This window comes from Ranitomeya variabilis, chromosome 1 (assembly GCF_051348905.1).
Source record: "Ranitomeya variabilis isolate aRanVar5 chromosome 1, aRanVar5.hap1, whole genome shotgun sequence".
Classification (NCBI taxonomy): Eukaryota; Metazoa; Chordata; class Amphibia; order Anura; family Dendrobatidae; genus Ranitomeya; species Ranitomeya variabilis.
In genome coordinates this window covers 710,654,755-710,680,427 of record NC_135232.1, presented here as the reverse complement: position 1 = coordinate 710,680,427, position 25,673 = coordinate 710,654,755, and the positions used below count along the sequence as shown (strand labels likewise).

Sequence of the window (25,673 nt, the reverse complement as noted above, 5' to 3'; positions counted from 1 at the left end):
GCCAGTGGAAATGAGCCCTTAGGCTGAGGGTGCCAATACTTTTGTCTGGCCCATTTTTGGAGTTTTGTGTGAAATGATCAATGTTTTGCTTCATTCTCTTTTGTGTTTTTTTTATTTAAAACAAATTAAATGAAGATAATAATACCAAAGAATTTGTGTTTGCAATCATTTTCAGGAAGAAACTGAGTATTATCTGACAGAATTGCAGGGGTGTCAATACTTTTGGCCATGACTGTATATTACAGCGTTTAGTATAAATTGTACGGACAGGACTCAAAACTCTTCTTACTTGCACTGATACATTGGATCGTTTTCCAGTCTTTTCAATGACAGAAAGCAGAGATGGAGAAATCCTTGTGGAATTGATTCCGATACATTTTCGAACGTTCCATCGTCATCTTTATTTCTTGAATTTTTAAGCCTTTGTTCCCCTATAGGTGAGCGCTTCTTGCGTCCTCTTCTGGGGCCACTAAAATGTGGTTGTGTGCAGCCGTGTGATCCCTCCTTCGTACAGTTGGGGGTGTGATAAAAGCCCATCGCTCGGATGTCAGCTGCAAAAACACTCGAAACACCGAGGAATCAGCTGCGGTTAATCAGCGGAGCCGGCTCTGCGCAACGCCCTACAGCCAAGGTAAAAAGCGCAGGGAATAAGGGAAAGGTGGGCGGCATGGCACATACTTACCTACATGTAGATGTAGCAGAGCTGGAATTGTCATTTATCCTGTGCAGCAGCTGAAGTGCTACTAGCATAGTGTGAATAGCGCAGGAGGTTTACACGCAGCCTCATCTAAGGCTGCCGTCACACTATCAGTATTTGGTCAGTATTTTACATCAGTATCTGTAAGCCAAAACCAGGAGTGGAACAATTAGAGGAAAAGTATAATAGAAACATATGCACCACTTCTGCATTATCACCCACTCCTGGGTTTGGCTTAGATACTGATGTAAAATACTGACCAAATACTGCTAGTGTGACGGCAGCCTAACTCTGAACCAACTGACAAACTCAGCTCTGCTACATCCATTTTTTTTGTATATGAGGATAAATTCAAAAACTTCAGGAATTGGATTTAAAGGCAGGAAAAGGAAATATTAAGCGTTTTCTTCGGATCCTATTTATCACGAATTCTCACTTCTTTTAACCCTTGGCAGAATGGTCTCCCGGTTACGTGTTACATAGGAGAAGCTTCATGCATTTATTATGGGAGAGAAGTGTGTCAGATGCAGCAGAGCTGAGATTGCTGGTTTGCGCATAGGACTTCTTTACATTGTAGAAAATAATAGGCGGAAGTATTGACAAATCCAGCTCTGCTGCATCTGTAGGAGAGTTAATGCTTTAATTGCTTATTAATATATTTTCATTTTTTGTCTCATATCTTCCTTATTTTTAAAACCGCTGTCGGTGAATTAAACTTCTTCCTTTTTTTCTCATTAATATTGAAAACCTGTACAGACCTGTCACAGCTGAGGGTTTGTTATAATTGCATCCAGCATGTGCAGCCCTCTGTGAGCGAAACATCTGAGATGAATCATTCTTCTTTTCTTGTATTCATCTGTTGGGTCTTGAGCACTATTCGGTCGCTTCGAGCACTGATCCATCAATTTCCCCACATCTCCATCACTATCGGAGGGGCTCTTTAATGAAAAGCTACAGCCGCTCAGCCCCCCACTAAATAAACTAACTGCATTCAGGATTAATTGTCATCACTGGCAGCAGAAATTGATGTGACGTGGCTCACTATGGATGAATATATGGTTAGTAGAGCTACTTCTTTGTGGTTTTACTTGGGACTGCAAGTAAGTCTGATAAATCATGACAGTATATAAGAAAATATCAGCATTTCCAAAAGACTTAGGGGAGGGGGAAATGTAAGAAACTTACAGGTACAAAACAATTTTCCTAAGCCCCCCTTATTTCCACCTGTTGTCAGCATAGCCCAGCTGCACTCACTATTCTGCTGAAGCAGTCAATGTGTACATACATTACATTACTAATCCGGAGTTACATGCTGTATTATACTCAAGAGCGCAACTCACTATTCTGCTGGTGCAGTCACTGTGTACATTCATTACATTACTGATCCTGAGTTACATCCTGTATTATACTGCAGAGCTGAACTCACTATTCTGCTGGTGCAGTCACTGTGTACATATATTACATTACTGATCCTGAGTTACATCCTGTATTATACCCTAGATCTGCACTCACTATTCTGCTGGTGCAGTCACTGTGTACATACATTACTTATCCTGTACTGATCCTGAGTTACATCCTGTATTATATTCCAGAGCTGCACTCACTATTCTGCTGGTACAGCCACTGTGTACACACATTACATTACTGATCCTGAGTTACATCCTGTATTATATTCCAGAGCGGTACTCACTATTCTGCTGGTGCAGTCACTGTGTACATACATTACATTACTGATCCTGAGTTATATCCTGTATTATACTCCAGGGCTGCATTCACTATTCTGCTAGTGCAGTCACTGTGTACATTCATTACATTACTAATCCTGTACTGATCCTGAGTTACATCCTGTATTATACTCCAGAGCTAAACTCACAATTCTGCTGGTGCAGTCACTGTGTACATACATTACATTACTTATCCTGTACTGATCCTGAGTTACATCCTGTATTATACCCCAGAGCTGCACTCACTATTCTGCTGGTGCAGTCACTGTGTACATGCATTACTGATCCTGTACTGATCGTGAGTTACACCCCGTATTATACCCCAGAGCTGCACTCACTATTCTGCTGGTGCAGTCACTGTGTACATACATCACATTACTGATCCTGAGTTGCATCTTGTATTATACTCCAGAGCTGCATTCATTATCCTGCTGGTGAAGTCACTGTGTACATACATACATTACTGATCCCATACTGATCCTGAGTTACATCCTGTATTATACCCCAGAGCTGCGCTCACTATTCTGCTGGTGCAGTTACTGTGTACATACATTACTGATCCTGTACTGATCCTGAGTTATACTCCAGAGCTGCACTCACTACTCTGCTGGTGCAGTCACTGTGTACATTACATTACTGATCTTGAGTTACATCCTGTATTATACTCCAGAGCTGCACTCACTATTCTGCTGGTGCAGTCACTGTGTACATACATTACATTACTGATCCTGTACTGATCCTGAGTTACATCCTGTATTATACCCCAGAGCTGCACTCACTATTCTGCTGGTGCAGTCACTGTGTACATACATTACATTACTGATCCTGAGTTGCATCTTGTATTATACTCCAGAGCTGCATTCATTATCCTGCTGGTGCAGTCACTGTGTACATACATACATTACTGATCCCGTACTGATCCTGAGTTACATCCTGTATTATACCCCAGAGCTGCGCTCACTATTCTGCTGGTGCAGTTACTGTGTACATACATTACTGATCCTGAGTTATACTCCAGAGCTGCACTCACTACTCTGCTGGTGCAGTCACTGTGTACATTACATTACTGATCTTGAGTTACATCCTGTATTATACTCCAGAGCTGCACTCACTATTCTGCTGGTGCAGTCACTGTGTACATACATTACATTACTGATCCTGAGTTACATCTTGTATTATACCCCAGAGCTGCACTCACTATTCTGCTGGTGCAGTCACTGTGTACATACATTACATTACTGATCCTGAGTTACATCATGTATTACACTCCAGAGCTGAACTCACTATTCTGAATGTTCATCTGTGTATATGGTTAATAGATTTCTATGTAAGGTTTGTGGGATCCTTAACCCCTTTCTGACATCAGACGTACTATCCCGTCGAGGTGGGGTGGGCCCGTATGACCACCGACGGGATAGTATGTCATACGCGATCGGCCGCGCTCACGGGGGGAGCTCACATGATCGCGGTGTACCGGCGGTATAGGGAAGCATCGCGCAGGGAGGGGGCTCCCTGCGGGCTTCCCTGAGACCCCCAGAGCAACGCGATGTGATCGCGTTGCTCCGAGGGTCTCCTACCTCCCTCCTCGCCGCAGGTCCCGGATCCAAGATGGCCACGGCATCCGGGTCCTGCAGGGAGGGAGGTGGCTTACCGAGTGCCTGCTCAGAGCAGACACTTGGTAAGCCTGCAGCCCTGCACAGCAGATCATCGATCTGACAGAGTGCTGTGCACACTGTCAGATCAATGATCTGCGATGTCCCCCCCTGGGACAAAGTAAAAAAGTTTAAAAAAAATTCCCCACATGTGTGTAAAAAAATAAATAAAAAAAATATCCTAAATAAAGAAAAAAAAAAATATATTATTCCCATAAATACATTTCTTTAGCTAAATAAAATAAAAAAACAATAAAAGTACACATATTTAGTATCGCCGCGTCCGTAACGACCCATCCTATAAAACTGCCCCACTAGTTAACCCCTTCAGTAAACACCGTAAGAAAAAAAAAAAAAAACGAGGCAAAAAACAACGCTTTATTATCATACCGCCGAACAAAAAGTAGAATAACACGCGATCAAAAAGACTGACATAAATAAGCATGGTACCGCTGAAAACGTCATCTTGTCCCGCAAAAATCAAGCCACCATACAGCATCATCAGCAAAAAAATAAAAAAGTTATAGTCCTGAGAATAAAGCGATCCCAAAATAATTATTTTTTCTATAAAATAGTTTTTATCGTATAAAAGCGCCAAAACATAAAAAAAATTATATAAATGAGATATCGCTGTAATCATACTGACCCGACGAATAAAACTGCTTTATCAATTTTACCAAACCCGGAACGGTATAAACGCCTCCCCCAAAAGAAATTCATGAATAGCTGGTTTTTGATCCCTCTGCCTCACAAAAATCGGAATAAAAAGCGATCAAAAAATGCCACGTGTCCGAAAATGTTACCAATAAAAACGTCAACTCGTCCCGCAAAAAACAAGATCTCACATGACTCTGTGGACTCAAATATGGAAAAATTACAGCTCTCAAAATGTGGTAATGCAAAAAATATTTTTTGCAATGAAAAGCGTCTTTCAGTGTGTGACGGCTGCCAATCATAAAAATCCGCTAAAAAACCCGCTATAAAAGTAAATCAAACCCCCCTTCATCACCCCCTTAGTTTGGGAAAAATTAAAAAATTAAAAAATGTATTTATTTCCATTTTCCCATTAGGGTTAGGGTTAGGGCTAGAGTTAGGACTAGAGTTAGGGCTAGGGTTAGGGTTAGGGTTAGGGCAAGGGTTAGGACTAGGGTTAGGGTTAGGGCTAGGGTTAGGGCTAGGGTTGGGGCTAGGGTTAGGGCTAGGGTTAGGGCTAGGGTTGGGGCTAGGGTTAGGGTTAGGGCTAGGGTTAGAGTTGGGGCTAGGGTTAGGGCTAGGGTTAGGGCTAGTGTTACGGCTAGTGTTAGGGCTAGTGATAGGGCTAGGGTTATTGCTAGGGTTAGGGCTAGGGTTAGGGTTGGGGCTAGGGTTGGGGCTACAGTTAGGGTTGGGGCTAAAGATAGGGTTAGGGTTTGGATTACATTTACAGTTGGGAATAGGGTTGGGTGTGTCTGGGTTAGAGGAGTGGTTAGGGTTACTGTTGGGATTAGGGTAAGGGGTGTGTTTGGATTAGGGTTTCAGTTATAATTGGGGGGTTTCCACTGTTAAGGCACATCAGGGGCTCTCCAAACGGGACATGGCATCCGATCTGAATTCCAGCCAATTCTGCGTTGAAAAAGGAAAACAGTGCTCCTTCCCTTCAGAGCTCTCCCGTGTGCCCAAACAGGGGTTTACCCCAATATATGGGGTATCAGCGTACTCAGGACAAATTGGACAACAACTTTTGGGGTCCAATTTATCCTGATACCCTTGTGAAAATACAAAACTGGGGGCTAAAAAATCATTTTTGTGAAAAAAAAAGGAATTTTTATTTTCACGGCTCTGCGTTATAAACTGTAGTGAAACACTTGGGGGTTCAAAGTTCTCACAACACATCTAGATAAGTTCCTTAGGGGGTCTAGTTTCCAATATGGGGTCACTTGTGGGGGGTTTGTACTGCTTGGGTACATCAGGGGCTCTGCAAATGCAACGTGACGCCTGCAGACCAATCCATTTAAGTCTGCATTCCCAATGGTGCTCCTTCCCTTCCGAGCTCTGTCATGCGCCCAAACAGTGGTTCCCCCCCACATATGGGGTATCAGCGTACTCGGGACAAATTGGACAACAAAGTTTGGGGTCCAATTTAACCTGATACCCTTGTGAAAATACAAAACTGGGGGCTAAAAAATCATTTTTGTGAAAAAAAAAAAGAATTTTTATTTTCACGGCTCTGCGTTATAAACTGTAGTGAAACACTTGGGGGTTCAAAGCTCTCAAAACACATCTAGATAAGTTCCTTAGGGGGTCTACTTTCCAAAATGGTGTCACTTGTGGGGTTTTTTAATGTTTAGGCACATCAGGGGCTCTCCAAACGCAACATGGCATCCCATCTTAATTTCAGTCAATTTTGCATTGAAAAGTAAAATAGCGCTCCTTCCCTTCCGAGCTCTGCTATGCGCCCAAACAGTGGTTTACCCCCACATATGGGGTATCGTCGTACTCAGGACAAATTGCACAACAACTTTTGTGGTCTAATTTCTTCTCTTACCCTTGGGGAAATAAAAAAATGGGGGCGAAAAGATCATTTTTGTGAAAAAATATGATTTTTTATTTTTACGGCTCTGCATTATAAACTTCTGTGAAGCACTTGTTGGGTCAAAGTGCTCACCACACATCTAGATAAGTTCCTTAGGGGGTCTACTTTCCAAAATGGTGTCACTTGTGGGGGGTTTCAATGTTTAGGCACATCAGGGGCTCTCCAAACACAACATGGCGTCCCATCTCAATTCCAGTCAATTTTGCATTGAAAAGTCAAATGGCGCTCCTTCCCTTCCGAGCTCTGCCCTGCGCCCAAACAATGGTTTACACCCACATATGGGGTATCAGCGTACTCAGGACAAATTGCACAACAATTTTTGGGGTCCAATTTCTTCTCTTACCCTTGGGAAAATAAAAAATTGGGGGCGAAAAGATCATTTTTGTGAAAAAATATGATTTTTTATTTTTACGGCTCTGCATTATAAACTTCTGTGAAGCACTTGTTGGGTCAAAGTGCTCACCACACATCTAGATAAGATCCTTAGGGGGTCTACTTTCCAAAATGGTGTCACTTGTGGGGGGTTTCAATGTTTAGGCACATCAGGGGCTCTCCAAATGCAACATGGCGTCCCATCTCAATTCCAGTCAATTTTGCATTGAAAAGTCAAATGGCGCTCCTTTCCTTCCGAGCTCTGCCCTGCTCCCAAACAGTGGTTTACCCCCACATATGGGGTATCAGCGTACTCAGGACAAATTGTACAACAAATTTTGGGGTCTTTTTTCTCCTGTTACCCTTGGTAAAATAAAACAAATTGGAGCTGAAATAAATTTTGTTGTCAAAAAAAGTTAAATGTTTATTTTTATTTAAACATTCCAAAAATTCCTGTGAAACACCTGAAGGGTTAATAAACTTCTTGAAAGTGGTTTTGAGTACCTTGAGGGGTGCAATTTTTAGAATGGTGTCACACTTGGGTATTTTCTATCATATAGACCCCTCAAAATGACTTCAAATGAGATGTGGTCCCTAAAAAAAATGGTGTTGTAAAAATGAGAAATTGCTGGTCAACTTTTAACCCTTATAACTCCGTCACAAAAAAAAATTTTGGTTCCAAAATTGTGCTGATGTAAAGTAGACATGTGGGAAATGTTACTTATTAAGTATTTTGCATGACATATGTCTGTGATTTAAGGGCATAAAAATTCAAAGTTGGAAAATTGCGAAATTTTCAAAATTTTCACCAAATATTCGTTTTTTTCACAAATAAACGCAAGTTATATCGAAGAAATTTTACCACTATCATGAAGTACAATATGTCTCGAGAAAACAATGTCAGAATCGCCAAGATCCGTTGAAGCGTTCCAGAGTTATAACCTCATAAATGGACAGTGGTCAGAATTGTAAAAATTGGCCCGGTCATTAACGTGCAAACCACCCTTGGGGGTGAAGGGGTTAAGTTTTGGCGTCTGGTTTCCGTTACATCATCCATCCACAGTTGGCGCTCAGGTTGATTCCCGGGAACAGACACCCCATTGTCGTCTGAGTAGTGATGTAGTGTTGAGGCTCTCACTATTCCAGCATCTCCTCCATTAGTGAGGAATTCCTTGGTGTAAATACAGCTCCATTACTGACTATAATCGCCCCCTTTTCTTTCATTTTTTATTTTTTGCTGTTAAACCGTTTTCCCTCAATTTCCCGTAAGTTTCCAGACAGTGTGATGGGTACAGATGTAGCAGAGGTGAACTTGTCACTTGGGCCATAATACAATATAAGAGCTTGTATATAATATAAAACCCTCTGTCTCCCCACTGCTGCCTGTCTGTAGTGCATCACTGCAGGGTCTGACTGCACAGAGCTGCCTGTAGTCTGTAACTATGGAGACACATACAGTCATGGCTGAAAGTGTTGGCACCCTTGAAATTGTTCCTGAAAATTATTGTAATTCCACATGTTTTGTCATACACATGTTTATTTCCTTTGTGTGTATTGGAACAACACAAAAAAAACAGAGAGAAAAGGTAAATTGGCCATAATCTCACACAAACCCCCTAAAATCCTCTGGACAAAATTGTTGGCCCCTTTCCAAAATTGTGAGTGAACAACTTTGTTTCCAGCATGTGATGCTCATTCAAACTCACCTGTGGCAAGTAACAGGTGTGGGCAATATGAAAATCTCAAGTGAAACCAGATAAAAAGAAAAGTTACCGTATTTTCCGGCGTATAAGATGACTTTTTAACCTCTAAAAATTGTCCCAAAAGTCGGGGGTCGTCTTATACGCCGGGTACGGCGTGTGCAGGGAGCGATCCTGGATGTTCCCAGGGTCTGAAGGAGAGGAGACTCTCCTTCAGGCCCTGGGATCCATATTCATGTAAAAAATAAAGAATAAAAATAAAAAATATGGATATACTCACCCCTCCAACGAACCCTGGCTGTCACCGCCGCAAGCGTCTGCCTCTGTTCCTAAGAATTGCAGAGAGTGAAGGACCTTGGATGACGTCGCGGTCAGGTGACCGGTCACCTGACCAGTCACCTGACCGCTCACATGACCGCGACGTCATCGAAGGTCCTTCACTCACTGCATTCTTTGGAACAGAGGCAGACGCTTGCAGCGGTGACAGCCAGGGGCCGTCGGAGGGGTGAGTATATCCATATTTTTTTTTTTTATTCTTTATTTTTTACATGAATATGGATCCCAGGGCCTGAAGGAGAGTCTCCTCTCCTCCAGACCCTGGGTACCACATGCCGTATAAGATGACTGGACGTATAAGATGACCCCCGTCTTATACGGCGGGCATATCCCAAATTCCATATTTTATATGGAAAAGTTGGGGGTCGTCTTATACGCCCAGTCGTCTTATACACCAGAAAATACGGTAACTCAATCTTTGCATTGGGTGTCTGTGTGTGCCACACTAAGCATGGAGAACAGAATGAGAAGAGAACTGTCTGAGGACTGAAAAACAAAATTGCTGAAAAATATCAACAATCTCAAGGTTACAAGTCCATCTCCAGAGATCTTGATGTTCCATTGTCCATGATGAGCAACATTATCAAGAAGTTTACAACCCATGGTGCTGTACCTAATCTCCCTGTATGTGGACCACAATCAAGCTACAGAGAAATTCATGCTGTCCTGAAGGACAACAGGGTGCGTCAGTGTCAGCGCCAACTCTCCATACACATTTGAATGAAATGAAACACTATGGCAGGAGACCCAGGAGGACCCCACTGCTGACACAGACATTAAAAAGCTAGACTACAGCTTGCCAAAATGTGCATGAGTAACCAAAATCTTTCTTGGAAAGTGTCGGGTGGACAGATGAGACCAAAATGGAGCTTTTTGGTAAAGTACATCATTCTACTGTTTACTGAAAATGGAATGAGGCCTACAAAGAACACAGTGCCTACAGTCATATATGGTGGAGATTCAAAGATGTTTTGGGGCTGTTTTGTTGCCTCTGGGTGCCTTTAATGTGTTCAAGGCATCATGAAATCTGAAAATTACCAAAAGTTTTTGTGTGGCAATGTATGTCCAGTGTCAGAAAGCTGGGTTTGCGTCCTAGGTCATGCGTCCTCCAGTAGGACAATGACCCCAAACATACTTCAAGAAGCACCCAGAAATGGATGGAAACAAAGCACTGGAGACTCCTGAATTGGCAGCGATGAGTCCGGGTCTAAATCCCATTGATCACCAGTGGAGATATCTTACAATTACTGTTAGGAGAAGGCGCCTTCACATATGAGACTTGGAGAAGTTTGTAAGACACATCCAAGATACAAGCTGAGAGGAGTATGAAGCTTGTGGATGGTTATAGGAAGCGATTGATTGCAGTTATTTATTTCAAAGGGCGTACGTTTTCTGGAACAGTTTCAAGGGTGCCAACACTTTCATCCATAAATTAGCATAGTAATAAGCCATAGTAATAAGTAGAATGAACTCTTGTGAACTTGAGTGCCAAGCTCATTCTACTTACTACTTTCATCCCTGACTGTAGGTCTGCACAGGAGCTGTATGCATAAAATTATATATTTTTTTTTAATCAAAACTATTTGCAAAGTGGCTTCATATTATGATTTATATGAGGATGTAATGCACTGCACAATATAAGAGGATACATACCCCGTAATATAAGGTCTAGAAAAAAATGTGTCCTGATCCTCCATTCACCTCTTGCCCATCTTTATGCAGAACTTTTCCCTCCCTCTTGGAGCCAATAGTCACAGATGTTGTTTTGTAAGTGCAGGGAAATGAGATCAACTGTTTCTAAAATGTAACGTTCCAAGTACAAGTATCGCCTCCATATACTGTAGATATTGTGGTGACGGGTTACACGACCAGCTACTCTTCTAGTGACAGATGTTGCAAAATAAGGGGAGCTGGTTTCTGTGCTGTGGACCTGTGTGTGATGTCAGCAAATGCCGGAGATCTGCAATAAACAAGGGGTTAGGTTTCAGAACCGGAGATGGACACTTAATACCCAGCTTCCCGATAAATGTCATGTGTCATCAGTGCCTCATTCCCTCCTGTCCCCGGCTGGCCGGTGTGTCAGGACCTCAGTGTCACTCTTATCATCTAATACTTTACTTCTGGCTCCGGCCCAGATTATGAGGCCTGGAGGGATTTCTAGGGTTTTGTGATAGTCACTCCTTGTGTGTCTTATATGATCTATCTATCTATCTATCTATCTATCTATCTATCTATCTATCTATCTATCTATCTATCTATCTATCGTCTATCCATCTACTGTATTTATTATCTATCTATTGTCTATCATCTATCTTTCATTTATCTATTATCGATCTATTAAATATTATATATATACAGTTATATGAAAAAGTTTGGGCACCCCTATTAATCTTAGGCTTAATGTTTTATAAAAATTGCTTTTTTTGCAACAGCTATTTCAGTTTCATATATCTAATAACTGTTGGACACAGTAATGTTTCTGCCTTGAAATGAGGTTTATTGTACTAACAGAAAATGTGCAATCTGCTTTCAAACAAAATTTGACAGGTGCATAAGTATGGGCACCTCACCAGAAAAGTGACATTAATATTTAGTAGATCCTCCTTTTGCAAAAATAACAGCCTCTAGTCGCTTCCTGTAGCTTTTAATGAGTTCCTGGATCCTGGATGAAGGTATTTTTGACCATTCCTCTTTACAAAACAATTCCAGTTCAGTTAAGTTTGATGGTCGCCGAGCATGGACAGCCCTCTTCAAATGATCCCACAGATGTTCAATGATATTCAGGTCTGGGGACTGGGATGGCCATTCCAGAACAGTGTAATTGTTCCTCTGCATAAATGCCTGAGTAGATTTGGAGCGGTGTTTTGGATCATTGTCTTGCTGAAAGATCCATCCCCTGCGTAACCTCAACTTTGTCACTGATTCATGAACATTATTGTCAAGAATCTGCTGATACTGAGAGGAATCCATGCGTCCCTCAACTTTAACAAGATTCCCGGTGCCGGCATTGGGCACACAGCCCCAAAGCATGATGGAACCTCCACCAAATTTTACTGTGGGTAGCAAGTGTTTTTCTTGGAATGCTGTGTTTTTTTGCCGCCATGCATAACGCCTTTTTGTATGACCAAACAACTCAATCTTGGTTTCATCAGTCCACAGGACCTTCTTCCAAAAAGAAATTGGCTTCTAGAAATGTGCTTTTGCATACCTCAGCCGACTCTTTGTGGCGTGCTTGCAGAAACGGCTTCTTTCGCATCACTCTCCCATACAGCTTCTCCTTGTGCAAAGTGCGTTGTATAGTTGACCGATGCACAGTGACACCATCTGCAGCAAGTTGATGCTGCAGCTCTCTGGAGGTGGTCTGAGGATTGTCCTTGACTGATCTCACCATTCTTCTTCTCTGCCTTTCTGATGTTTTTCTTGGCCTGCCACTTCTGGTCTTAACAAGAACTGTACCTGTGTTCTTTCATTTCCTTACTATGTTCCTCACAGTGGAAATTGACAGGTCAAATGTCTTAGACAGCTTTTTGTATCCTTCCCCTGAACAACTATGTTGAATAATCTTTGTTTTCAGATCATTTGACAGTTGTTTTGAGGAGCCCATGATGCCACTCTTCAGAGGAGATTCAAACAGGAGAACAACTTGCAAGTGGCCACTCTAAGTAGCTTTTCTCATTGCATACACCTGGCTATGAAGTTCAAAGCTCAATGAGGTTACAAAACCAAAAAAAAACTTTAGTAAGTCAGTAAAAAGTAGGTAGGAGTATTTAAAACAAGAAAATGATAAGGGTGCCCATACTTATGCACCTGTCAAATTTTGTTTGAATGCAGATTGCACATTTTCTGTTAGTACAATAAACCTCATTTCAAGGCAGAAACATTACTGTGTCCAACAGTTATTAGATATATGAAACTGAAATAGCTGTTGCAAAAAAACAATTTTTATAAAACATTAAGCTTAAGATTAATAGGGGTGCCCAAACTTTTTCATATAACTGTGTGTATATATATATATATATATATATATATATATTTATATATACAAAAAGAACACAGCAGCACATGTGCATGAATCTAGGCCTTGTGAAAACACAGACAAACATTCAATATAGATTATACGTCTCAAAAATATTTTTCACAAATTTAAAAAAATATATATTTACAGTAATAGATGAAAATGAAGGTTCTTAGCGCATAAATTGGCCAATTCATGTATGTCCATCAACCACGGCAAGGTGATCTCCCTCTGATGGGTCCTACTCTACTGTACATGCCACTTTTGGGCCACCAGCCTACAACTATGGACAATACATGTCACTCTCAGGCTAAGCATACAATTTATGGGCAGGTAGAGCTGATTACGGCCTCCTGCAAGGTCATTGTGACCTTCATTTTCGTCTATTACTGTAAGTTTTATGGAAAAAAAATGTGAAAAAATTTGTGAAAAAATATTTTGGAGAAATGCAGTTTTGCAGCGTGCACATGTTCACATTAGGAGTGCTGGTTGTTTTTTCTTTAAATATATATATATATATATATATATATATATATATATATATATATATATATATATATATATACATACACACAGGGTGGGCCATTTACATGGATACACCTAAATAAAATGGGAATGGTTGGTGATATCAACTTCCTGTTTGTGACACATTTAGTATATATTCCAGGTGACTAGCTTTACATCCTAAATACACTTATTTTGGCTTCCTTCCTTTTCTGGTGTTTTTTCCACGACAGCATTTCTCAGTCTGAGGCTGTCGCAATGCGTCGTTTTGGAGAAAAAACGCATCCTGCAAAGTTGCCCGCAGGATGCGTTTTTTCTCCATAGAGTTGCATTAGCGACGCATTGCCACACGTCACGTCCGTCGTGCGACGGATGCGTCGTGTTTTGGCAGACCGTCGGCACAAAAAAAGTTCCATGTAACTTTTTTTGTGCATCGCGTCCGCCATTTTCGACCGCGCATGCTCGGCCAAAACTCCGCCCCCTCCTCCCCGGACATTACAATGGGGCAGCGGATGCTTTGTAAAACTGCATCTGCTGCCCACGTTTTCCAATTATTTCACAGCATGCGTCGGTACGTCGACCCGACGCATTGCGACGGGCCCGTACCGATGCTAGTGTGAAAGTAGCCTGACAAATATGCCACAATGCAGCAAGATCTTATGCTGCAGAAAAGTGTTATTTGGCACTTAACATGTTAAAGGCCTTTTCTGTGTTAAAAGTTCAGATATAGCTTTGTGCTTTTTTTGCGCCTTTCCGTGACGTGGTGTTACTTAAAGGGGTTGATTTCCACATCTTAAATGGGTATGGAAAAAACAAATACTTTGCAATTTACTTCTTTCTATTCTCAAAAGTGGATTGAATCTTAATTGAATAGCAGGGCTGTCACCAGGAATTTCAGGGCCCCATACTGGCAAACTTTTGGGGCCACATTGAGACTCCACCCAGGCCCCAAACCAGCTCTGCCTCCACCCCTCAAACCTTCCATAGTCTCACCCACTCTTGGAAAACTCCACTTTTGCACCACATCCTCACCAATCACACATTAACAGTTCCCATCTAACACCAGATCACATAGATAGTCAGCAGCTTTTATTTTGGCCAAATATTTTTTAAGTCGCCACCACGACAAGGTAGACTGTTTTGACCGGGTCATACTCTACTTTAACCATTTAAACATTTGTTATTTGTTATACTTTTTAGGTATATTTGTATTTATTTTTATTTCAGGGAATGTGTCACATACATTTTTTAAATGATCAATAATACCACATACAAGGGGCAAATACCGTCACACCATGGGCGGACCACATATTACCACCACATAGTGACCGAATAATACCACATACAAGGGACAAATACTTCCACACCATGACCAGATCACATATTACCACACACAGTGACCGAATAATACCACATACAAGGGACAAATACTTCCACACCATGACCAGATCACATATTACCACACAGTGACCGAATACTACAATACTGATGATTAATAATTAAAAAATGCACAATACTAAGTGCCATTAAACACAGGAGCCCTGTATATAGTGCCAGTGTACAGGTAATACAGGGATTCCCAGTGACATTATACACAGGAGCTCTGTATATAATGTACAGGTACTACACTGACTCACCAGTGACTTCTCTATTTTGTTTTTCATTTTTGCTTTTCTTTCTCATCCTGCACAGACCGCCATCACTTCTTCCTTCCAGGACTCGTCTCTGCATAAAATAGTACATAGTTACCTAGAGCACCACTTCCAGAGCACATTCCCTTCTTTTTCCCTTCTTCTACACTACACATCTAAATAAAGAAATGCACCCACCATTAATATATAGTTAGTTATTATACAACCCACCATTCCAAATATAAATTATAATCCACCACTGTGCCCCTACTAACTATAAATGTTCACTTTCCCCACCTAATAAATATATAAATTAATTAGCCCCTGTAGTTTTACCCCCAATTCAATAAAAATCACTGGATCTCAGCGCACCCACTCTGTACGTCCCACTCCCCCGATTCAATATATTTACATGCCCCCCTACTCCCCAATTCGTTATGTCATGTCCTCGCTCTCTCCCACCCCCACCCTCTATTCAATTTCAACTGTTCTCCCCCACATCCAATACATCATTTACTCTCCCACACCCTCAATTTATCATTATTTGCTGCCTCACCCTCAATTCATCATTTGTTGTTCCCCACCCTCAATTCGTCATCATTTACTGTCCCCATCTCCCAATCTCAATACATCACTATTCATCCTCAAAATGCATCATTATTTTGCTCTCCTCACCCCCACCTTCAATTCAGTTGCAGTCCCCCATCCCCCACCCTCAATTAATTATTTGCATGAATGCTTGGCCAAGCCGATATTTCCAGTGTACACAAGTGTCAAGAGGTAGTTTTCCTTTTTGTCATTGTCATGTTACTAATGAATGGTGAGCATTCACCGGATTTGGGCATCAGTGCTGCGGTGATGATTTTGGAGCGCCCCCACACCGCCGCAGGGCCGAGGGGTACCCGGAGCCGGGCCTCTGGGGATCTCAGTCCTGGGGTTGTCACGGTGGCTAGACCCGGTCCGTGGCCCTGTCTGTCAGTGGGGGACGTCCGTTGCAAATAGGTACTGTTAACGGTGGTATAGCGGTGCAGTTGTGGGGTGCAGGTCGCGGTAAATAACGAGGACACCAGGTTGCAGTCTCTTTACCTCTTTACTGGAGATCTCTCGGTCCTCAGTCCAGAATCCGGTCCACCAGGCTGCGCAAGTCCGGCCGGTCCAATGGCACTTCCAGAGTTCTCCTCACAAGTGGAAATCAGTGCCTTCCTTCTTAGCGCTTTGTGTTGTAGTCCTTCCCTGCTGTGCTTACGGAAAGTACCCCACAACTGTTGTGTCTGTTTCTTAAGTTCCCTCACAACTCGATTAACTGATCTTCTGCTAATCTTCCGTCCCTTCCTGATGTTACAGTAAGAACGGCACCCGTTTGTCAGGTAGGCCTGGAGTTCTTCCGGGACCCTAGAGACGCCCCTCTCCCGCAATTGCCCCCCAAGACTTCATAGGTGATATGTGGTAGACAGCCCGCCTGAGACTGACTGTCCTGCCGCTGTTTGGAGTATGGCTTAAAGCTGTATATTATTCCACTCCCTCGGCGTTCCGGCCACCGGTAATGCGCCTCAGCAAGGTGCTGCCTCTTTCAACAAAACCCCTGCTGGTATTCTCCTTCTGCTTGATTTCGTTTCTCACTCAGCACAATCTATCTCGCTTCAAATCCTTTCTTAGGGCACCGCCGCTATTCTGAGCAGGCACGGTCCCGTTACGTTCTTTCAATGCCAAGCCTCTGCCAGGATCCCACCCCTGGCAGAGACCCTACTGTCTCTTCCTCCACAACACCCTCTCTCACTAGGTGTTGCTTCGTTCGATCCAGTCAGCTTTCTCTACTAACTTCCTGCCTGACCCCCAGTTTACCCACTATGGTGGGGAGTGGCCTAATGAATAGCACCCTTAGCTCCCCCCGGAGGCCCAGCTGTGAAACATATTGGTGTCTGTGATACCTGATTGGAGGAACTCCTTCAGTGCCATCGAACGCACCGTGGCTCCCCTTAGTGGCGGAGCCACAGTACTGCAACGACCAGGACTCTGGGGCGCTGCACTCCCCCCTGGTTAAACACAGTACTCCGGGACTGGGAAGAAAACAACAATACAGGTTAGCAAAAAGACATACAAATTTGTTGAGTGCAAAACAATAAGCATACTTGAACAGGCTTCCCTTTATGGGAGGTGAGGACACTTTAACGTTACAAAACATAATCAAATATCATAGCAACAGGCTACAATTAACTCTCATTACCCAACCGGGTATTCTACTAAGTGCAAATGCTGGAACAATAAATTAACATTGCCTTTAAGAAACATACACTCTTAGTTTATCAAAGGCCTTCCTATAATCACATTACAGGGCAAGGTAACTTCACATTCTCCTACTTTGAACCTGCAGGACCGCCTGTCCCTATGGCACCAGACCTACTGCCTCTCCTTTCTTTTACAGGACCGCCCCGTTCAGCCAGGGCCTACTGCCTTTCTCTACTATACATAGTATAGACATAACATTCCTTTCAATTTGAGAGCATGGAGCACACTCTGCTTGGCTCCTATAAGGACTCACTCACTAACCCCTACGGGTCTACTTTCTGTCCTTAGTAACGAACTAACTTTCTATGGGGACGCAGGGTTTACCTTCTATCCTCACCTTCGTTATTACTTCTTTACTTTCAGTTAAACGGAACTCTACATCTACCCCTACGGGCTTTCTGCATCTTTCTCTTTAAAGAACATTATCTAGGTTTCACATTTTAAACAAATTAAACACACATAACTTTTCCATGAAAAACAGTTACATTTCCTTCAAAGCATTATCTCGACATTACTGTTCTAAAACAGTATCACTTTCAAGTTCAATTCTAACCTCCCCTTTAAGAGGAGATCAAGTCTTTCTGAGGTAGCTCTTCTTCTCAGCCTACCAGTCCATGCAAAGGCTCCGGAATGGTATCTTCGCAAAATGTCTTTAAACAAAACCAGTAGGAAGCACCTTTAAGAAGGTGCAAACTATTTACAAGAAAGTTCAAATCATGCACAGTCCATGATTTCGCAGTTTGTGTAACTTTGTGCAAAACTTCAAGAAAACAACAATAGTGACCCCGGGTCAACAAAGGGGTCACCTTTTTAAAGTTTACCCTGGACGGGTTTAGCAGCAACTTAAAGAACAAACAATAACTATTTACATTTTCAGGTTTCCGAGGTTTACTCTTGCTCAGGTGGCTTGGGCTCCTGCCCCCCGGCCACTGTGGTGCCAGTGTCCGCGGTTCGAACGTGCAGATGAACTCGACTGGCCAACTCGGTGGCCGCTACCAGGCGCACTGTCGCGATGGTGACAAGGTCGGGTGCTCCTGGGACCAGGTCCGAGGTGGTAAGGGTCGCGGCTCCAAACATACACCGCCGAACATTCCGTGCATACCACCCGAGCGGGTTCTGGTGGCGGATGTAGGTCACCTGATCCCCCTTTTGCAATGGTTCTCCACTTCGGCCACAGCAGGGAGCCCTCACGTTACAGTGCGCAACAAAAACGTCAGTATCCAATCCCGGCTCGTGTATGAGGCCCCACCCCCTTCTTGCATGGTAGGCCAACACAGTGCCCCGCCTTATCACGTCTCTGTCATCCCATGCCGGAGGGGATTGTTGTATTTTCGATGGACCCATCGGCTCGGCCTCTTTCCGGCCTTTCCACTGTAGAATCAAGCACTGTCTATATTGTTCCCACGTAAGCACCGCAAGAGTGGACCCGTTCTCCTGGGATCCATCTGTCCCAACCCAGGGGCTGTCCCACCGAAGAACTACTCCATCTAGACTCACATCCACGGGCTCTCCCACTCTAGTCGACAGCGGTGGCACCATCCTCCCCAGGTCACCAGGGGATAACACCATTAACCCTGCCGAGAAGGGTCGACCTTTACTGAGATGGAGGTGGGTCGTGGAAGCGGACTCGTGAGGGGGAGCAGGGGCGTCTTCCGTACCTACGCCTGATGTGGTTCCACCGATGTCGATCCGGTCCGCTGACAAGAACGCTGGAGTCGGCTGCTGCTCGGACCGCGGCTCTTCCGATGCGGCCCCCGAACGCTGCTCCGCTCGCTGTGGTTCCTCCTCCACGGACTCCAAGGTCAGGGTTGGTGGACTCAGCTCTGCTATCTGTTCCAGGAGTTTCAGGTCCTCCGGCTGCAGGGGACATAAGTCCGTCTCCGGTGAAGAGGGGCAAGCCGGAGTCGCATCTTCCTCGCTCAGGCACTTGCTGTTCATCATCGCTGCCTGATAGTCGGTGGCAGTGCATGCACCTGACTCCGCCATTTCTCCGAGGTCGGGCTTCTCCATCTCCTGCTTCCCGCCGTTGCAAATCAGGAGGTTGTCTTCTGCTTTGGGGCAGGTCATCTCCTTGCAGCCCGAAGCGCAGAGGGCGGTATCCATTTCTCGCGCCATTCTGGTAGTCTCCTCCCATAGCACGCCCTCCTTCTTCTCCAAAGTAGCAATGGCGGCGGCTTTTGGCGGGAACTTCTATTGGTCAGTGGTAGCACACAGTCTCTCAATAAAGCTACAGTTCATGCACAACAAATCACAGTCTCTAGGCACACATGACCTGATTCTTCAGGCTTAAGTAGATCCTGTTCGTGACGCCAAGATTTGGAGCGCCCCCACACCGCCGCAGGGCCGAGGGGTACCCGGAGCCGGGCCTCTGGGGATCTCAGTCCTGGGGTTGTCACGGTGGCTAGACCCGGTCCGTGGCCCTGTCTGTCAGTGGGGGACGTCCGTTGCAAATAGGTACTGTTAACGGTGGTATAGCGGTGCAGTTGTGGGGTGCAGGTCGCGGTAAATAACGAGGACACCAGGTTGCAGTCTCTTTACCTCTTTACTGGAGATCTCTCGGTCCACTGTCATGATCTCTGCAAGCAGAGATCATAGCAAGCCTATAGAGGGACAAGCTCTCGGAAGATGGAACTATACTGACCATGAACTAAGCCTGCCGCGCAACTAGAAATAGCCAGGTAGCATTTCCTATTTATCGCTAGATGCCCAGCTCTGGCCTAAGACCTAAATAGCTAGCAGAGGGAAATATAAGACCTGGCTCACCTCTAGAGAAATATTCCAAAGAAGACAGTAGCCCCCCACATATAATGACGGTGAGTTCAGATGAAACAACAAACGCAGCAGGAAAATAGTCTTAGCAAATTTGAGGTCCGCTTACTAGATAGCAGAAGACAGATAGTATACTTTCATGGTCAGCAGAAAAACACTAACAAAACACCATCCAGAGATTACCTTAAACTCTGGCATTAACTCATAACGCCAGAGTAGCAATCCCTGATCAACGAGAGCTTTCCAGACACAGTAACAAAACTTCAGCTGTGAACTGGAACAAATAGGCAAAACAAAACATGGACAAAAGTCCAACTTATCTAGTAGTAGTCTAGAAGCAGGAACAAGCACTGAGAGGCATCAGATAACATTGTTGACCGGCAAGAAACCACCAGAGAAATGAGCTTAAATAGCGACACCCACTACTGATGGAACCAGGTGAAACAGGAAAGAGGATGACAAGTCCAATTCCACAAGCGGCCACCGGGGGAGCCCAGAATCCAAATTCACAACAGTACCCCCCCCTCAAGGAGGGGGCACCGAACCCTCACCAGATCCACCAGGGCGACCAGGATGAGCCCTATGGAAGGCACGAACAAGATCAGAAGCATGAACATCAGATGCATTGACCCAAGAATTATCCTCCTGGCCGTAACCCTTCCAGTTGACCAGATACTGGAGTCTCCGTCTGGAAACACGAGAGTCCAAAATTTTCTCCACAACGTACTCCAACTCACCCTCAACCAACACCGGAGCAGGAGGCTCAACTGAAGGTACCACAGGTACCTCATACCTGCGCAATAACGACCGATGAAAAACGTTATGAATGGAAAAGGACGCAGGGAGGTCCAAACGGAAAGAAACAGGATTAAGAATCTCCAATATTCTATAAGGGCCGATGAACCGAGGTTTAAACTTAGGAGAAGAGACCCTCATAGGGACAAAACGAGAAGACAACCACACCAAATCTCCAACACAAAGCCGAGAACCAACACGACGATGACGGTTGGCAAAACGCTGAGTCTTCTCCTGGGACAACTTCAAATTGTCCATAACCTGCCCCCAGATGTGATGCAATCTCTCCACCACCGCATCCACTCCAGGACAATCCGAGGATTCCACCTGACCGGAGGAAAATCGAGGGTGAAACCCCGAATTACAGAAAAACGGGGACACCAAGGTGGAAGAGCTGGCCCGATTATTGAGGGCGAACTCTGCCAATGGCAAAAAAGCAACCCAATCATCCTGGTCAGCAGAGACAAAACACCTCAGATATGTCTCCAGGGTCTGATTAGTCCGCTCGGTCTGGCCATTAGTCTGAGGGTGAAAAGCAGATGAAAAAGACAAATCTATGCCCATCCTAGCACAGAATGCCCGCCAAAATCTAGACACAAATTGGGTACCTCTGTCAGAAACAATATTCTCAGGAATACCGTGCAATCGGACAACATTCTGAAAAAACAGAGGAACCAACTCAGAAGAAGAAGGCAACTTGGGCAGAGGAACCAAATGGACCATTTTAGAGAAACGGTCACAGACCACCCAGATGACAGACATCTTCTGGGAAACAGGCAGATCTGAAATAAAATCCATCGAGATGTGTGTCCAAGGCCTCTTAGGAATAGGCAAGGGCAACAGCAGTCCGCTAGCCCGAGAACTACAAGACTTGGCCCGAGCACAAACGTCACATGACTGCACAAAGACTCGCACATCTCGTGACAGGGAAGGCCACCAGAAGGATCTTGCCACCAAATCCCTGGTACCAAAAATTCCGGGATGACCTGCCAATGCAGAAGAATGTACCTCAGAGATGACTCTGCTGGTCCAATCATCCGGAACAAACAGTCTATCAGGCGGACAACGATCCGGTCTATCCGCCTGAAACTCTTGCAAGGACCGCCGCAGATCAGGAGAAACGGCCGACAAAATTACTCCCTCCCTAAGGATACCTGTGGGTTCAGAATTACCAGGAGAGTCCGGGTCAAAACTCCTAGAAAGGGCATCTGCCTTAACATTCTTAGAACCCGGTAGGTATGACACCACAAAATTAAAGCGAGAAAAAAATAAAGACCAGCGCGCCTGTCTAGGATTCAGGCGTCTGGCAGTCTCAAGATAAATCAAATTTTTGTGGTCAGTCAATACCACCACCTGATGCCTAGCCCCCTCGAGCCAATGGCGCCACTCCTCAAACGCCCACTTCATGGCCAAAAGCTCCCGATTCCCAACATCATAATTCCGCTCTGCGGGCGAAAATTTGCGAGAAAAGAAGGCACAAGGCCTAATGACGGAGCAGTCGGAACCTTTCTGCGACAACACTGCCCCAGCTCCGATCTCCGAAGCGTCAACCTCAACCTGAAAAGGCAGATTCACATCAGGCTGACGCAACACAGGGGCAGAGGCAAAACGGCGCTTAAGCTCCTGAAAGGCCTCTACAGCATGAGGGGACCAATTAGCAACATCAGCGCCTTGTCTGGTCAAATCAGTCAGTGGTTTAACGACATCCGAAAAACCAGCAATAAATCGGCGGTAAAAGTTGGCAAAGCCCAAAAATCTCTGAAGACCCTTAAGAGAGGAGGGCTGAGTCCAGTCACAAATAGCTTGCACCTTGACGGGATCCATCTCAATGGAAGAGGGAGAAAAAATATACCCCAAAAAGGAAATTCTCTGGACCCCAAAAACGCACTTAGACCCCTTCACACATAAAGAATTAGACCGTAGAACCTGAAAAACTCTCCTGACCTGCTGGACATGAGAGTCCCAGTCATCAGAAAAAATCAGAATATCATCCAGATATATTATCATAAATTTATCCAGAAAATCGCGGAAAATATCATGCATAAAAGACTGGAAAACTGAAGGGGCATTAGAAAGACCAAAAGGCATGACCAAATACTCAAAGTGGCCCTCGGGCGTATTAAATGCGGTCTTCCACTCATCCCCCTGCCTGATCCGCACCAAATTATACGCCCCACGAAGATCAATTTTAGAGAACCACTTAGCACCCTCTATACGAGCAAACAAATCAGTAAGCAATGGCAATGGGTATTGATACTTAACAGTGATCTTATTCAGAAGCCGATAATCAATACATGGTCTCAAAGAGCCGTCTTTTTTTGAGACAAAGAAAAACCCAGCTCCCAAGGGAGAAGAAGATGGACGAATATGTCCCTTTTCCAAAGACTCCTTTATATATTCCCGCATAGCAGCATGTTCCGGCACAGACAGATTAAACAAACGACCCTTTGGATATTTACAACCCGGTATCAAATCTATGGCACAATCGCACTCACGGTGCGGAGGTAACGACCCAAGCTTGGGTTCGTCAAAGACGTCTTGATAATCAGAGAGGAACTCAGGGACTTCAGAGGGAATGGACGACGAAATAGAAACCAAAGGTAAGTCCCCATGAATACCCTTACATCCCCAGCTCAACACAGACATTGCTCTCCAGTCCAAGACTGGGTTGTGAGACTGCAACCATGGCAATCCCAGTACCAAATCGTCATGTAAATTATACAGCACCAGGAAACGAATAATCTCCTGGTGATCCGGATTGATACGCATGGTTACTTGTGTCCAGTATTGTGGTTTATTATTAGCCAATGGGGTGGAGTCAATCCCCTTCAGAGGAATAAGAGTCTCCAAAGGCTCTAAATCAAAACCACAACTATTGGCAAAGGACCAATCCATAAGACTCAGAGCGGCGCCAGAGTCAACATAGGCGTCCGTGGCAATGGATGACAAAGAGCAAATCAGGGTTACAGACAAAATAAACTTAGACTGAATGGTGCCAATGGAAACAGACTTATCAAGCTTCTTTGTACGCCTAGAGCATGCCGATATAACATGAGTAGAATCCCCACAATAGAAACACAATCCATTCTTCCGTCTAAAATTCTGTCGCTCGCTCCTGGACAGAATTCTATCACACTGCATACTTTCTGGCGTCTTTTCCATAGACACCGCCAGATGGTGCACCGGTTTGCGCTCCCGCAGACGCCTATCAATCTGAATAGCCATTGTCATGGACTCATTCAGACCTGCAGGCACAGGGAACCCCACCATAACATCCTTAACGGCATCAGAGAGACCTTCTCTGAAAGTTGCCGCCAAGGCGCACTCATTCCACTGAGTAAGCACAGACCATTTACGGAATTTTTGGCAGAAAACTTCAGCTTCGTCTTGCCCCTGAGATAGTGCCATCAAAGTTTTTTCTGCCTGAAGTTCCAAATGAGATTCCTCATAAAGCAAGCCCAAGGCCAGAAAAAACGCATCCACATCGCGTAACGCAGGATCCCCTGCTGGCAATGAGAAGGCCCAATCTTGAGGGTCACCCCTGAGCAAGGAAATCACAATCCTAACCTGCTGAGCGGGGTCACCAGCTGAACGAGACTTCAGGGACAAATAAAGCTTACAATTATTTCGGAAATTCTGGAAGCTAGCTCTATTCCCTGTGAAGAACTCCGGCAAAGGAATTCTCGGCTCAGATACCGGAGCATGTACCACAAAATCTTGTAAATTTTGTACTTTCGTGATGAGATTATTCAAACCCGCAGTTACACTCTGGAGATCCATTATTGTCAGGTGCACACAGAGCCATACAGAGATTAGGAGGAGAGAGAGAAAAAAGACTGCAGCAAGGCAGACTGGAGGAAAAAAAAAAAAAAAAAAAAAAAAATTCCAGCAGACTTCTTATAACTCTCCTTTCTCAACCTGGGTCCTTAACACTTTATTGGCCGGTCAAACTGTCATGATCTCTGCAAGCAGAGATCATAGCAAGCCTATAGAGGGACAAGCTCTCGGAAGATGGAACTATACTGACCATGAACTAAGCCTGCCGCGCAACTAGAAATAGCCAGGTAGCATTTCCTATTTATCGCTAGATGCCCAGCTCTGGCCTAAGACCTAAATAGCTAGCAGAGGGAAATATAAGACCTGGCTCACCTCTAGAGAAATATTCCAAAGAAGACAGTAGCCCCCCACATATAATGACGGTGAGTTCAGATGAAACAACAAACGCAGCAGGAAAATAGTCTTAGCAAATTTGAGGTCCGCTTACTAGATAGCAGAAGACAGATAGTATACTTTCATGGTCAGCAGAAAAACACTAACAAAACACCATCCAGAGATTACCTTAAACTCTGGCATTAACTCATAACGCCAGAGTAGCAATCCCTGATCAACGAGAGCTTTCCAGACACAGTAACAAAACTTCAGCTGTGAACTGGAACAAATAGGCAAAACAAAACATGGACAAAAGTCCAACTTATCTAGTAGTAGTCTAGAAGCAGGAACAAGCACTGAGAGGCATCAGATAACATTGTTGACCGGCAAGAAACCACCAGAGAAATGAGCTTAAATAGCGACACCCACTACTGATGGAACCAGGTGAAACAGGAAAGAGGATGACAAGTC

General features: G+C 44.2%; 1 protein-coding gene across 1 annotated transcript in view; it reads left to right on the top strand.

The window, feature by feature from the left end:
- The first annotated feature begins 442 nt into the window (after positions 1-442).
- The window catches only part of LOC143778262 (B2 bradykinin receptor-like), a 57,897-nt gene continuing 32,666 nt past the window's right edge, over positions 443-25,673 (top strand). Inside the window, exon 1 of the mRNA XM_077267370.1 lies at positions 443-631. Within this exon, the coding sequence (XP_077123485.1) occupies positions 545-631 (87 nt within the window). The 5' untranslated portion in view covers positions 443-544. The remainder of the gene's footprint in view (positions 632-25,673) is intronic.